At 39.4% G+C, this 14,652-nt stretch overlaps 3 protein-coding genes across 7 annotated transcripts; all 3 read right to left on the reverse strand.

Moving 5' to 3' along the window:
- Positions 1–46: 46 nt before the first annotated feature.
- LOC126607055 (uncharacterized) lies at positions 47–2,899 on the reverse strand. 4 transcript variants are annotated; one of them, XM_050274480.1, is made up of 9 exons: positions 2,736–2,899; positions 2,550–2,635; positions 2,301–2,347; positions 1,937–2,194; positions 1,371–1,431; positions 1,025–1,149; positions 817–879; positions 600–724; positions 47–455 (listed from the first exon to the last, which is right to left on the reverse strand). In XM_050274480.1, the coding sequence occupies exons 2-9, from the start codon at positions 2,599–2,601 to the stop codon at positions 314–316; spliced, it is 873 nt and encodes a 290-aa protein (XP_050130437.1). In that variant the 5' UTR covers positions 2,602–2,635; positions 2,736–2,899; the 3' UTR covers positions 47–313. The 4 variants fall into 4 exon arrangements, with proteins under 4 accessions (XP_050130437.1, XP_050130440.1, XP_050130439.1 ...); XM_050274483.1 differs by having other exon boundaries at positions 2,306–2,347; positions 2,736–2,890; XM_050274482.1 differs by having other exon boundaries at positions 2,306–2,347; positions 2,550–2,890.
- A 574-nt stretch (positions 2,900–3,473) lies between these two features.
- On the reverse strand, positions 3,474–10,882 carry LOC126607054 (trans-Golgi network-localized SYP41-interacting protein 1-like). 2 transcript variants are annotated; one of them, XM_050274479.1, is made up of 9 exons: positions 10,417–10,882; positions 10,115–10,321; positions 8,395–10,011; positions 6,475–8,190; positions 5,318–6,179; positions 4,559–5,199; positions 4,184–4,331; positions 4,009–4,090; positions 3,474–3,778 (listed from the first exon to the last, which is right to left on the reverse strand). In XM_050274479.1, the coding sequence occupies exons 1-9, from the start codon at positions 10,579–10,581 to the stop codon at positions 3,676–3,678; spliced, it is 5,541 nt and encodes a 1,846-aa protein (XP_050130436.1). In that variant the 5' UTR covers positions 10,582–10,882; the 3' UTR covers positions 3,474–3,675. The 2 variants fall into 2 exon arrangements, with proteins under 2 accessions (XP_050130436.1, XP_050130435.1); XM_050274478.1 differs by having other exon boundaries at positions 6,475–10,011.
- Positions 10,883–12,169: 1,287 nt separating this feature from the next.
- Positions 12,170–14,238, reverse strand: LOC126607057 (E3 ubiquitin-protein ligase AIRP2-like). Its single transcript, XM_050274484.1, has 5 exons — positions 13,863–14,238; positions 13,215–13,377; positions 13,038–13,104; positions 12,692–12,935; positions 12,170–12,587 (listed from the first exon to the last, which is right to left on the reverse strand). Exons 1-5 carry the CDS (start codon positions 13,940–13,942, stop codon positions 12,371–12,373), a joined length of 771 nt encoding a protein of 256 aa, XP_050130441.1. The 5' UTR covers positions 13,943–14,238; the 3' UTR covers positions 12,170–12,370.
- Between the last annotated feature and the right edge of the window lie 414 nt (positions 14,239–14,652).

Here is a 14,652-nt window from a genome sequence, read left to right on the forward strand (position 1 = left end):
TTTTACATCATGAAGTTTTTAAATGGCATAAAAAAGAAGACAAAAGTTCTTTTAAAAGTACACAAATACGTTAAAAATAATGGGATTGACTTGAGTACATACTTGGTGCGAAATACTGACAAAGTGAATCAAAACTTGCACACTATTCGCGTGGTTATGAAAACCGTGTGTGCATTGGTTTTGTTTCAACTTTCTTCCTTATAGATATACAGAAGTAATACGTTTTAGTAATAGTGCCTCACTAGCTATACACTCCCCAATTTACAAGACAAATTATGTACATTTTCTGGTAAGGGTGACAGTGGCAGTCTTCTCATAACTTCCGTGATGAATCTGATCGGTAACGCCATAACATCCCTCCAACCAAATTGTTGACTGCATGAGAAGCCATTGGCACGATAAGGCTAGAGGAGACGACGGTTGCATAACCATACACAAGACCCACAAAAGTTGCCCTGAAACACGTTTTAACGCAAAATCATAACTAATCTTCAATGCAGTTTCATGAGAGTTCATCGAAATAATTATACGTGAAATATGAAATGAAAAAAGGAAAACTGTCTAACAATGACATGAATGAACCAGAAAAGGATAAGTACCAAACAGCGAAGGAATACTTTCGGCCACTGCCCAGGTGTAGAACACCAAAAATGATGGCGACTACCAAGGCACTCCTCCAATTAGATCCAAAAAGTGGTAGCAAGGCACCCCGAAAAAGAAGTTCCTGTCCATCCAATGCACGATGAATTAATGCAAAATTAGCTGAGCAGAGAAGAACTGAACAATACTACAATCAGGTTACAAGTACTAGCTAACCTCGCTGACCCCAGGCAAAAATGCAACGATTATGTAGTCCAAAGGTTGAAGTGATGTAAGGACCTAAATTACAGGAAATGGAGAGATGCGGAATCAACTATGGACGACACTATCAATAAAAAGCGATGTCTTCAAGCAGCAATGTGGGACTGAATTACTATATTGACAGAGTCCTTGCCGATATACAGCTAGAACAGAAAGTAGGTACCTGCTGATTGGCGGCTTCGCTGGACTCCGCGAAATCCGGCCATGTCTTCAATAATAGATATCGGCTAAGTGATATCAGAATAACCAATCCAGAAATCAACTGAAGATGCCACACCTCAAAATCAACTGGACCCGATGGGGGAAACGAGTTATGCTCTTGAAACTAATGAAACAACTAAATCCAGAAAAAAGACATTAAAAATCCAAAACATAAAGGAAAACAAAGAAGAAGGCAATAAAAAGTATCTTGCTTCGGTAACAGCTTATAGACTGTCTTTGCCAAAGAGAATAAGAACAAAATTTTCACTACTAATTCTTGCATCGAGATAGCATGTATGTGTTCATACATGGTACTTCCAATGAGCAGTCAAAGACTGGCAATCCTTCAATCTTTGCAACATGAGATGCCTGCAAGTTGCAGATAAGATATAAAATTTAAATGCAGATTACTTACCAAGTTAAGCAAAACTCCAACCATACTTTTCTGTTCCTTTTACAAAACCTGAGAGTAACATTACACTCTAGAGTAGAATGTCTTAACTATTAACTAAACTCGGGCCTCGGAGAAAACATTTTAACTTTTAATTTATAATTCAGGTTCTGATGGAAGATGTGTATGGTCATGACTAGTCGACGTTCGTGGGAAAACATATTGATTTTCTCAGACAAAATATGAACTTCAGCACATAAAATAATCAGAAACAAGGACAATTGTGTCACAGCATGATGTTTAAGAAATTTCAGTGCAGCATGTATGTTCGACAAGGTCCAAAATGTATATCCTGGTCTACAAAACCGACTGGCCAATGATCCTGTTCTCAACAAGGTAAAATAAGACAGTGAAAACAGTTGATTTGCGTGAACCGAAAACTTGAAAGAACATCGATTCAGGAACACACTAAGTAAATCCTACCTGTCGAATAATTATACCCAAAGCCGCTATCAACCCGGATGTAACAGTGCAAGCCTGAAGCACAGCACCTCTGGAAGGGAATGCAACCAGTTCCTCTGCAGCTAAATTAACAGAAGATTCCACATTCTCGTCATTTTTAACACAATCATCTTCGGAAGCAATGCTCTTATCTGCTACCTTTTTTCGTGCCTGCCCGTCCCTTCTCAATTTCTTCACCGAATTCCGACTTGCAAAAGCTCTCGGGCTAATTGCAACTCCCTGCCAAGACAGAAACACACAATTGAATTCACATTATAACAAAATCAAAACCCAACTTCTATACACCAAATACTGTATAAAAAAAAATTATATACGAAATTCTCACACTACATAATTTGGGAGGCAAAGCTTTGTGCACATCAAACTTCCCACCTGAACAAAAAGGTTCAAACTTTATACTACCAAATCAAGAAGCATAATCATAAACTCCAACACAGAAGGCCAATTTTTCGGTGTACCGGCCGCGTGGCGATACAATTCTACTCAAATTATAACACCACGTGACTTGTGTTCCCGATACAATAAAAATTTAATCCGAAGAAAGAAATAACTTTAAGCAGTGTAAAGGACTAACCAATGAAGATAGAGCTTCCCCAACTCAATGGGATCACAGAAAGGGAACCCATTGGCCAATTGCAGGCCAGAGTCCAATCCGAACCTCTGAGTAAAACCCCAGTTTCGGAAATGAAATTTCGGTTTAGTTTTTATTCATTTGAGCAAAAAAATTGGAAGATGAAGATTTAACGAGCGTTTTACGAACCTCTGAGTAAAATTATGGAGTAAAAACGGCGACTAAAAGCCCGGTGCTTTACAGCTAAAGAAGCAAGTGAGCGACCGGAGCTTCAAGCCCCCAGATTGAACAACCAACGACCACCACAACTGTTGCCACGTGGATCATTGAATACAGAAACGATATCCTAAAGTTGACAAATGTTGAAAGCCGGCACAACACCAGGGATGGGGAAAGGGATCCTCTCCCTCCCATCAAATCCACTAATCGGAATCTTTGAAATTTGATTTAACGGTTAAAATTATTATAATTTTTAAAGAGTTTTTGTTTTTAGCCGTTGGATCAAATTTCAAAGCGCTGGATTGATGGATTTGATGACAGGGATCCGGACCAAGGATGGATCCTGTATGTTATTCACAGAAATGTTCTCGTGTACGATCATTTATTTGCTAATGTGCTTTTAATGTTATACACTACCACGTGACGTCTCATGCCAATAATATAAAAACATGTGTTAACTTTTTCCCATATGTTTTGTGTTATTGACACCGAACCTACCGTGGCGGATTCAAGTGACGATGAATCCGTGACATGAGTTGTTCCCGTGTCATATCACACAAATAATTTACGAATAATTTTTAGAAACACGATTCATCAAATGGGAAATTCCGAAAGTTAAGAAGTGTGTCTGTGTTACTGGATTCACTAGAGAGATTTTGAGGTTCACCGAGTGTCATATACCAAACTACCACGATGAAACAAAACAAGTAACAAAATGTGGAAAATTTTCCACCTGCGATTTGATTCTCTGCAACCTAAAAAAAATGTGATTGCATCGAATTTTATAGTTTGGGGATGAGACATATATGCAAAGCGAAAGAAAAGAACAGCAAAAGGAAAAGACAAAATGTCTGTCTATGATACAATTTGGTTGCACACCCTAATGAGGGACAACCAGAGACTTGATTGGTTACAAAATGGTTCCCAGCAGCCACAGATGCAAGAAGAGCCAGTAGACGATAAGTCCGAGCCTTGCCCTCGGGCGACTCATCAAAACCCGCCCGCCAGATACCCTGCGTATATAGATTAGAAAACAAATAAGAATCAAGTGAAACATAGGAAATGTGGCAGACTGCATTGATCAAAACAACGGCTAAATATGCTGTGTGTTAGATGTTAGGCAGCTACTAAGGTTTTCGTGTAATAAGGTTTCAGAAAAAAGAAGGTGAAAAGAAGAAAGGATTTTGATGTTTTCCACCGCGACCCCCTTCTCTATATAACAAGGTTAATCTCGAGAGTTTACCAAATTCCATCTATTCGATCTGCAACCAACTTTCCCTGTCTTGGAATGAGACCAGATGCATTGAGAGACTTGAACACATGACCTGGAAAAGGACAAGAAAATAAAAACAGAAGGAAATAAGTTTTACCAGGCCTTAAAGGTGTTTGGAACTATAGACAAATCATAAAGTGCACACCTTTGTCCTCATCAGTTTCTTCACTGTTGAGTAACCGGGTGGATTCAGATCCAATTTCAATTGCCAGATGGTCAGTTGAACCCTTTCGCATAGTTCGCACATGAGCTGCTGATTGGACAGGAGATATCCCGTTCTTTCCGTGTGATCCCTGAAAAATTTGATTAAACTTCAACTCTTACAGGTCTCCGTACAAAAAACCACAACTGATATTGTTCGGCATGCAACTAACAATAGGCACACCTACTAATTTTTGCACCGTAAAACACCTCAACTTAATTGGAATTTTTATAGCATATGTCAACATGTTCAAAAGGAATCAAATGGTAACGACGCAGAGAATGGAATTATAATGGAATCATATAAATGAACATTTACCCCATCTTCAATTTCAGATATCTCTGAACCGGTAGGCAACGAAGGTGCTTCAAAGATGCTCCTGTCCTGGACAATCTCTGACTGAGCAGCCCTTCCTTGAAGTGAATTAACCACAGTCGATAATTCCTCCACAATCTTTTGGCTCTCTCCCAACTTAGTACCAAGTTCCTGGGCTTTTGATTTTGAACTTTCAGATTCCAGTTGTAAAGCCCTAACCTGCTTCTCCAACACTGATAGAAGTCCCGTCACACCAGAAGATTTCTGGTCTCCTACTAAATCATTACCTCCTGACATATCTATAATTTTTTCCAAACTATATATGAGCAGAGACAGTTCATTTTTCATCTTCTCTCTACCTTGTCTATCTCTATCATAACTTTCAACCTCCTCCTTCAATTGTTCAATTTCAAGATTCCTAGTCCCAAGAGTTGACTGCAACTCGTCTTTTTCATAAGACAATAAGTTTATCTGATGCTGAAGGTCACTAATACTATCAATAACGTAAAATAGTTTATTCACATGAGATGAAATGTGGGGCTGCGAGTCTCCTCCATGTGACTCTGGCATAGGGATTTCAATCCCGCTGATCTTGTCAAAGAGGATTTTGATTTCAGATGCTGACAGGAGTGAGTCTTCCGCCTCTGAAACAAGCAACATGAATAAGTAAGTCATTAGAGCACTTACAGTCATTACAACATCAAAATAAATATGTTCAGCAACATCAAAAAGAGAATAAGAAAGAAAAGAGAAGATATTCACCTTGTTCCTTCATTGACAAAGCATTGCGCAGTGATAAAACTTCTGCCTCTTTTTCGTTAAACTTATCCTCTTTGGATTGATAATCCTCTAGTCTAAGTGCCAGCTTACTGCATGAATTCTGTAATGCTTCTACATCAGTATCCAACTTGGAAATCCTATTTTGTCCAAGATCCCTTTCTTCAACGGCTTTCTCAACAGTCGTCCTCGCTTCTGTCAGTTTACTCTGCAAATCTTCAATTGTAGAGGCTGCCACTTTACTTGCGCTCTCAAACTGTTTAATCAAAGCTTTAACTTTTCTAATAGAAATGGACAACATTTCTGCAGTTTTCCCATATTTGCTGCCGTATAGACCTTGTTCATTGGTTTCTGTGGTCTCTCCACCAATTGCTCCTGTTTCTGGGAACAGATAATGTTTCAATTCTTCAAGCTCAGGAACAGAGCTCAGTTCAAGTAAATTGTTCTTGACTTGAAACTGAAGTTCTCCAGTAGCATCAGTACAAGAAGAGAGTAGAGAGTTAAGATCATTTTCTAAACTGGCTATTGTATCCTCCTGTTCCTGTTTACTTATTTCCAGATTAGTTGCTTTTTCCTTGACAGACTCCATGTTCTCGGACATAGTGATTACTTCATCCCTTATTGCCTGTAGATTTCTCAACAGATTTGCAATAAACTCATCTACAGAAGAAGAGAAGCGTTCAACATTTTCGGCAAGAATATTGTCTCGCAACTGAAACTTTTCTGCAGTCTTCTTCAAATATGAGGACATATCAGCATCGGAAACACTGGCCTCACCATTATCCTTTTCAACACTGTAAATATTGTCAAGGCCATCTGAGAAAGACTTTGTTGCATATGAATCTTCCTGGAATAAGTAATAAAAGGAGCTCATTAAAACAAAGATAAAAAATATTGAGTCATTGGGAACACATCACAGCGACATTATAATTATAAAGGAGTTTGGTTTTATCAGAGCCAAACATATTCTTCCCGGGAAGAAGTAAGAAATTGACAACAAAAAGAGAATATAAAAAGAAGAAAAAGGAAAGCTCAAAATGCAAAATGGATTCTGATCCACCAGCATCTGCATGGCATGCACAAAAGAAAAAATAAAGTGAACCGTACGGAACAAAACTTTCTCCACAGAAAAGCATATATACCTCCAACACTTGGTATCTTTGCAGCTCTTCTAAATTCATGGAAACACACCGGTCCTTTATATTTTTTAGAATGAGTTCCATATCTTTCAGGCCCTCAAATTTCTTCTCAAAACATCTTTTCACAGTGGACAACAGAGTTTCATCCTTCAGTAACAGGTGAAGATTATGTAGGTGACAACTTTGCTCTATGGACCTGCTTTCTGTGCTGCTATTAGTTCCAGACAACTCTTCGTTGCATGTATTTAACTTGGAATTAAGAGTTAATATTTCTTCTTCAGCATTTTTCTTTTCACCTTCAAGTACAGAAATATCATTCTCAGCCTTCAGCAATGCATCTTCCAGTGATTTTATGGTTGCCTGGGCATCTGCTACCTTGTTATCGTGGAATCGAGCTTCGTCTTGCAGTTTCTTTAGATCACCCTCTAAATTGGTCCTACCAATTTGAACTTCATTGTTTTGTTCAATGAGTAAAGAAACATTGTCCTGTACCTGCGATAGGGAATCTTCGAGTAACTTTATGGTCTTATACGCCTCTGTTAGTTTGCCAGTCTGAATATCAACTTCCTCTTTTACTTTCTCTAGCTCTGTCTCTGCAGCAGCTCTACCGGCTAAAGCTCCTTCTTTTTCACTGACAAGCACAGATATATTATTTTCTACGAGTGATAACGCCTCTTCCAGTGACTTTTTTGACGCACAAACCTCACTGTACTTGATAGCTTGAGACTTAGCTTCCTCAATTGCTTTCTCGAACTCTTTTTCAACTTTGGTCTTACCCACTTCCATTTCCCTCTTTTGTTCAACATGTTGAGAAATATCATTCTCTGCAACTGACAACTCATTTTCCAGCGACTTTATAGTTGAGTGAGCTTCTGCTAACTTACCAGCCAGATCATTGACATCCTCTTTTACTTTTCCCAATTCTTGCTCTGCTTTTTCCTTCGCATCCTGACACTCATTTATGTATCCTGCAATGAACTTCACCTTCCCCACAGGCTCTTCAAAAACTGGATCAACAGGAAGATCAATGCCATCAAGAGATTCGATTACTCTCTGCAACATGTTATTACTCTCCAATAAGAACTGTTCGAGTTGATCCCGTTGTTCCTTCATTGTAACTAGATCAGCATCTAACTTTGGGATGCGATCTGCATCAGCAGACAAACTACTTATCTTGTCCCTGCATTCAGCAAGTGCCAATTGTTCCTGCTGTAACTCAAGCTGTAACTTATCAATTTCCGATTTCTTTTCATCCAAACGATGTTTCAAGTTTTCCCGGTCTTGAACCAGTCCCTTACCTTTCTTGACTGCCATGGATAACTTCTCCCTTAGCACAGTATTTTTCTCCTCTGATCGTTCAAAATCTCTCTGCAGGGTCCCCTTTTCCTCTTTCAACGCTACAAGTATTTGAGATACATCCCGCAACTCATTCGATAGATTACTCACCTCTGACCTCACCAGAGTCTCCTCTTCTAGTAAAGTCTCACAAAGCATCAATTTCTGATCTCTTACATACAGGTGGGTTTGAATTGTTTCAAACAATTCAGCATCAACCTTTGCAGAATCAAGTGAGGAACTACTCTGTTCTTTTATCTTCCCAATGCATCTGTCAATGAGCAAGGCAGTGTCCGAGGAAGGCTCATAGACCTCTTCATTGTCCACTACAACTCCCGACACATTGAGTAACATTCTGACCATATTGGCCTTCTCTGAAGACACCTGTTGCTCTTTCTTGACAATCTCTTGGTATTCAGATGTCAGATTGTCCAGCTCTGCTTGGAGATATTCCTTTGACTGCAACTCAGCTGAAAGTGAAGCAGTTAAGTCTTCAATATTTTTACGCGCCACTTCTTTAGTTGCAGTAATTTCATCACGCAACACAAGTACTTCCTCTTTGGCCCTACCAGCCTTCTCCAAAGACACCTGTTGCTCTTTCTTGACAATCTCTTGGTATTCAGATGTCAGATTGTCCAGCTCTGCTTGGAGATATTCCTTTGACTGCAACTCGGCTGAAAGTGCAGCAGTTAAGTCTTCAATATTTTTACGCGCCACTTCTTTATTTGCAGTAATTTCATCGCGCAACATAAGTACTTCCTCTTTGGCCATATCAGCCTTCTCCAAAGACACCTGTTGCTCTTTCTTGACAATCTCTTGGTATTCGGATGTCAGATTGTCCAGCTCTGCTTGGAGATATTCCTTTGCCTGCAACTCAGCTGAAAGTGAATCAGTTAAGTGGTCTATATTTTTACGTGCCACTTCCTTAGTTGCAGTAATTTCATTGCGCAACATAAGAACTTCCTCTTCGGCCTGAGAAAACGATTCCCTAAGCCAATTCACTTGATACTCTAAGTCAGAAGATGAAATAACTTCTGGTAGATCAATTGCATGCATAGCATCCCTCAAGTTTTGGAATTCAAGGGAAATGCCCTTGAGTTTATCATTTTCATCCGAAAGCCACCGAAGCCTCTCTAGAATATCCATAGACTGAAGTTCTTCAGGTACACCGGTCTGAGACATAACCTCCTCCAAACTTTCAATGATTGCATTCTTCTGGGATACTATTTCTTGTAAGGATGCAATCGAATTTTCACTTCTAATCAATTCCTCCTTGGTTAACTCAGCAGCTTCAAGTGCACTTGACTTCTCTTGCAATTCAATCAAACACTTCTCAAGCTGACTTGTTTTTTCAGCAATGGACTGCTTCAACAAGTCCCGTTGCTGTACCAATGCCTTCCCTTTTGTCACGGCCATAGTAAGCTTCTCTCTGGTATTAGCGCACCTATGCTTCTCCTGCTCTAGTTCCATTTTTGTTTGTCCTAGAGCCGCATTTACCATCTCAACTATTCCTTTTTGATTTTCAAGTTCTTCAATCAATTTCCTATTTTCATCTTCTAGATGGCTCAATCTTTCGACAAACTCTGCTTCCTTTCTTTTGTGCTCAAATAACTCATCACGGGCAGCAGCGAAGATCCCCCCTAATTCATGCGAGTCAAGATCTGACCTGGCCTCCGGTAAACACTGTCTAAGTTGCTCAATTTCAGAAAGCATCCCGGTCAACTTTTGAATTAAGATCGAAGTGCATTGCTCAACATGTGCTAATTTTCCACCTATAGAACCATCCACCATTTCTTGTTGATCAACAACACCCTTAATTGAAGCCAACATCCTGTTAGTCACAAATTCAACATGTGTATCCTTCTCAATCTGAGCCTCAGATGACACTTCCACAAACCTCTGAGCAGAATTCAAAAAAATTGATACCACATCATTCAATACCGAAAACTCATTGACCTTGGCATTGAGTTCCTCAATCTCTTGATCCTTCTTAAACACAACTCCTTCAAGCTCTCTCACTGCGGCCTCAGTCTGCAACCGTTTTTCCAAAGCCGTCTTAACAAGTCCAGAACATTCATTTATCAACTCAGTCCATCGGGTATTAACAAAATTACCGCTTTCGCCAATCGATGGCTGTGGATCAGTGAAAGCATTGAGCTGAAACCGAAGACTTGCTAATTCTCTACCAAAAGCCTCTCTTTCTTCCTACATTTTAAAAAACAACAACAACAACCAACAATCAATACCAAAAACACGAAAATGCCTCGAAAAGCATCAGTCTGTTCGATTGAATAAAACAAATACCAACCTCGAATTGGCGCGCTAAACTTTCCTTCTCGCTAACAGTAGTCTCCAGCAAAAGCCGCAGGCGATCCACCTCATCCATGGCGTAATCCTCCGAGCAATCGACGAACTCCTCTTTCCCCGAATCCTCCGTCACTTTGCCTTTATCTCCCGGAACCCTGTCATCGCCGTCTTCGACTCCGTCCGCCGCCGGCGACTCCGACCCTAATTCCTGCAATTAAAACCGATACCATAGCTATTATGCACCCCCGATCGAATTGAAACGGCACCGTTTCGCAAATTGCAATTCCAGAATTCTCCGCTTACCTGATTCACCGGCTCGGCGACGTCGTTTCGAATCACATTCGAATCCTTGACCAAACCATTCGGAACTGGACTGCCCCGAATCGCTTGATCTCCCTCCGCCTCAGCTGCCGAGTCCTCCAGAACCTGCTTCAAGCCAGGTTTCTCAGACATCGGAATGGCGCGCATAAACCAATCCCTCCCTCCTCAGCCACAAGGCTCGGATCGGCAACCCAACCGAACCGGATTATTCAATCCCCGTAATCCCTAGAAATCAATCAGAGAGCTCCAAAATTGTCACCGACTGAGACCAAAACCCTAGAAATTTGACCTGTGGAATCCGGTAACAGTTCAAAAGGTTGGATACGATGAATAAGGACCACCGCGGGCGGTGTCTCTCTGATCCTGCATACTGCGGAGCTGACTGTAATTTTCCCACGTTACCCCCTTCTCTGGTTTCTCCCACCAATTTTATTTTTCTTTTTCTTTTTATTTATTTTATTTTGTGTTTTGATCTTTCCGTTATAGTGCAGTCAATGGCCACCGTTACTCTACACGTTTAAACTAAACTTCTACCAAACTACTAAACTTCTACCAAACTACTAAACTAAACCAGTCGAGATCTCTACGAATCTCTGTGTCCAAAGTTGCAAGATTCAAAAATTTGGACCGTTTAATTTAAACCTCACGGTCCTCATTAGTTCATTTTATTAGCTCACCTCATCTTTAAACTGCTTGGATCACTCTTTCTTTGAACGACCCGAATTTTCAAATCCGATTGCTCGAAATAAAGTGATTTGGAGAGGATCTTGATTCATTACTAAACTACTACTAGGCTTTCGAGGTCAATTTTCATTTTTACCAATTTACCATGATCATAACCTAACGTTACCAATACATTTAACATAAGATATGTAATATGTCATTTTAAAATTAACAAAAACAACTTATGAATAACGAGTTACATTCTCAATTTTTTTGTCGAACTATCAAGATAACCGTTACGTTTTTACGCAGGCAGAGTCTACTTTTCACTTGTTTGGATGCTAATCAATAGCTCTGTCATCAATTTCTTATCCCTCACTATGTATGGAAGATCAAGTTTTCTTTAGAGAAAGCGTTACATGTTAAATTGACGGTTAGATGGAAGAAAGAGACCACAGCACATAGTCTGATTTCATCTCAAGTACAGCCTGCCAGAGCACATTATCTGCTTCCGCAGTCCATCCACGCACTAACCCCCACGGGGGCTTCGAGTCATCCTTAAAGACATGCCCAATATGAGACGATAATGAATTGTTTACCCTTGACTTATTTTACGTCCAATCACATTAATGCTCTACATAATTACAAGGCCTAGAGTCGTCGAGTTTTTTCGAAAGTTGGTCATCGATAGACATAAATGTCTACAAAGAATAATGCTTTGACCGTTATATTCAGAGTCAAACCTCAGATTATTACCTCAATTGAAATTGACACCCTAAACTTTCTTTTAGAAAATTAACACTCTAAACTATTTAAAATCAGCCAGTTAACCCCTTGCCATAAGATTCAATGAAATTTTATCCAATTTGCCATCAAATACTAGCATGACTTAATCTTCAAGAGTGAATCACGTATTGGTCACATGACAATATTTGAAGGCAATGTGGATGAAATCTCATCTCTGACCGTGAAAAAAAGTTAATTGGCTGATTTCAATTACTTCAAAAATTAATTTGCCAAACAAAAAAAAAATGAGACGTCAATTTTAACTGGAGTAATAGTTCAGGAGATCTAACTTACAACAGAACTTGATTCTCAAGATGAAAATTTTGACATCAGTAAATGAAGCAGTATTACAACGACTTGTAAATTTTCGATATGCATAACATTTGAAACCGTTGTTTTGTGTAAAAATCGAACAGAAGTTCCTTACCGGGTTGTATTTACATTTGACAGGAGGGCCTTTTCTATCTCTACACCATTCTTCGCTCTCTTAAAACAAATTAGAATACTCGTAGTACACCAAGAAGAGGGCATCCGGGTAATCTTTCGGCAGGCTGTTGATATAGAGGTAGAAACGCAACAAGTCCTCTTTTGAAACCGTTTCGGTGTCAACCACATCTTCGTTGCAAGTGAGCACCCATAAGTCTTGAGACTTAACTCTCTTTATATTACCACGGCAAAATGGGCAAGACTCCGACTTTCTACTCCTGAAATTAAACCAGAGCATTGCAAGTGCAAAGAATAAATGACTGTCTAGAGAAACAAGCAGACATGGATACGGATAAGGGATATAGCGAAGGCTTGTACTTACCAATTTCGGTAGCATTTGATGCACATTGCGTGACAGCAATTAGGCAAGACCACTTTGGTGCAAGGCTCTAAACATATCCCACACTCCTCTTCTCTCTCCCCCTCAGCATTGACAAGGCTACCATCTCCCTTAATCATCTTCTTTCCAGAGCTTTCCATGCTGGGAACCCTAGGATCTCCATCCTTAGAATCGTCTAACTCCCCCAAATCCCCGTGCAGCCGCTGAAGAGTCGGTAAGATAACGGCTGAAATTCGGTTTTCAACAAAGCAAACTAAGTTAGAAACCTAATCGAGCAAATCACAACCAAACGACATCCAATGATCATAAAGTAGGAAATTCTACATACAATAGAAGTCCCTTATAGAAGCCTTCCGTCCATGAGTTGAAATGCTAGGCCTGCCATCTGTGTATACCTGTATCAAAATAGGACCGGCATGCCCGAATTAGGTGGAGCAACAAAAGTAAATTCCTTTTCCGCATCGATTAACAACGAATAGACTAGAGAGGAAGAAAAGAACCAAACCTTGTAGACAAGTATGTGGAAGAAATTTAGGTATCTTGGGAGCAGGCAAGTGATTGAGCAATCAAACCATTGCAACAAAAACAGAAAGAGGGGAGCCAAGTGATTGTAAACCAATTTCATCTGAAACCGGGCACCGCCTTTGCCTCTCGGAATTGCAGCAGCTCTGCACACGACCAAATCAAAATCAGAACTAGTAACATGTCAAAAGTTACAAACTTCACAATTTTATCTGATGACTCTAACATGATCAAGTCAAAACCCAAGAAGAATATCACAACTTTTCTCCCCAGAAAAATCCCAAATCAAAATCAGAATTAGTAATAGGTCAAAAGTTGTAAACTTTACATTTCAATCTAATAACCAACCATGATAAAATCAAAACCCCCAAAAAAAAAAAAAAAAAACAAACTTGCTCCCCAGAAAAATCCCAAATTGGCAATTTTGACAAAGGGTTTTGCATTTTCTTGCCTAAATTGAAAAATTATGATGTGGGTTGTGATGATCAGATGACCTAAATACAGCTTTTTGCAGTTAAACGTAAAAGTAAACTACCCACTTGGGAAAAAAAAAGGATATTCACAACCACTATAGGAAAACAGAGAAATTGAAACAAAAACAAAGAATTTCCAGAGGAATAAAGCAACTTACAGAGAATTTGCATGCTGTATATCTGCCTCTAAAGCACTCAAGGACTCCTGGTAAGAAGGCTGGTAATAAATCATCTCCATCTCTCTCTCTCCTCTCTTTCTCTAACAAAGAACAGAGAGCAAGAACTCCCCTCTCTTATCAGAGACTACCAAGTCAAAAGATCACCCACAAGTTCACTATTTTTTGTTGGGTTTTTTTCTTCTTTCTGCAGGGAGATTAAATAATACCCAGCAAGCACCAAAAACAAACAAACAAACTAAAGGCAGAGAGTGATAGGGACACAAAGGTTTATATCCCCAGGCTATTTTCTCTTTATCTTTTTCTCAATAGGGGCGGCTCTGCTTGAGACCTGAGACCGACTTTTTTCGGACTTCGCTTGCTTTATACGGTCAGAACGGCATACGTATTCAGGATAAACTGCGTCTTTTGCCTCCTCATTTAATTTGTGTTCCTACTTCTTAATTATCATAATCTTTTCCTTTATGTATATTTGCTTCTCTTTTTTTATATTGCCAAGGTGCCTTCTCTCAGCTTCTTTCTAATTTTTTTAATCAATGGTATTTACGAATATTATTATGTTTTGGGATGATTATTTTCTGGTTTTGGGTTATTTTATGAATGAATCTTGTTATACAAGCTTGACGTAGGATATAAATATATATTATATTCACATTCATGTGAGTCAATTTGATTTTGTTCCTACTAAATAGATGATGAGTATTAGGTACCGCTAGACTAGCCAATCGTATATAATTCGAGTGTTGTTTTTGTTCATATTTGGTAGAAGTGG

Source organism: Malus sylvestris, chromosome 16, assembly GCF_916048215.2.
Source record: "Malus sylvestris chromosome 16, drMalSylv7.2, whole genome shotgun sequence".
Lineage (NCBI taxonomy): Eukaryota > Viridiplantae > Streptophyta > Magnoliopsida > Rosales > Rosaceae > Malus > Malus sylvestris.

What these genes read in the sequence shown, in the direction of transcription:
- LOC126607055 (XM_050274480.1), bottom strand. Translation starts at nt 2,601, where the DNA reads ATGGGTTCCCTTTCTGTGATCCCATTGAGTTGGGGAAGCTCTATCTTC. An exon ending in TGGGTATAATTATTCGACAG is followed by an intron (nt 1,432 to 1,936) that starts GTAGGATTTACT and finishes TGCAACTTGCAG; the next exon opens with GCATCTCATGTTGCAAAGAT. An exon ending in GCGAAGCCGCCAATCAGCAG is followed by an intron (nt 880 to 1,024) that starts GTACCTACTTTC and finishes CCTGTAATTTAG; the next exon opens with GTCCTTACATCACTTCAACC.
- LOC126607054 (XM_050274478.1), bottom strand. Translation starts at nt 10,581, where the DNA reads ATGCGCGCCATTCCGATGTCTGAGAAACCTGGCTTGAAGCAGGTTCTG. An exon ending in TCGCCGAGCCGGTGAATCAG is followed by an intron (nt 10,322 to 10,416) that starts GTAAGCGGAGAA and finishes TTTTAATTGCAG; the next exon opens with GAATTAGGGTCGGAGTCGCC. An exon ending in GATCGAATAGATGGAATTTG is followed by an intron (nt 3,779 to 4,008) that starts GTAAACTCTCGA and finishes CTATATACGCAG; the next exon opens with GGTATCTGGCGGGCGGGTTT.
- LOC126607057 (XM_050274484.1), bottom strand. Translation starts at nt 13,942, where the DNA reads ATGGAGATGATTTATTACCAGCCTTCTTACCAGGAGTCCTTGAGTGCT. An exon ending in ATACAGCATGCAAATTCTCT is followed by an intron (nt 13,378 to 13,862) that starts GTAAGTTGCTTT and finishes GGTCGTGTGCAG; the next exon opens with AGCTGCTGCAATTCCGAGAG. An exon ending in TCCACATACTTGTCTACAAG is followed by an intron (nt 13,105 to 13,214) that starts GTTTGGTTCTTT and finishes ATTTTGATACAG; the next exon opens with GTATACACAGATGGCAGGCC.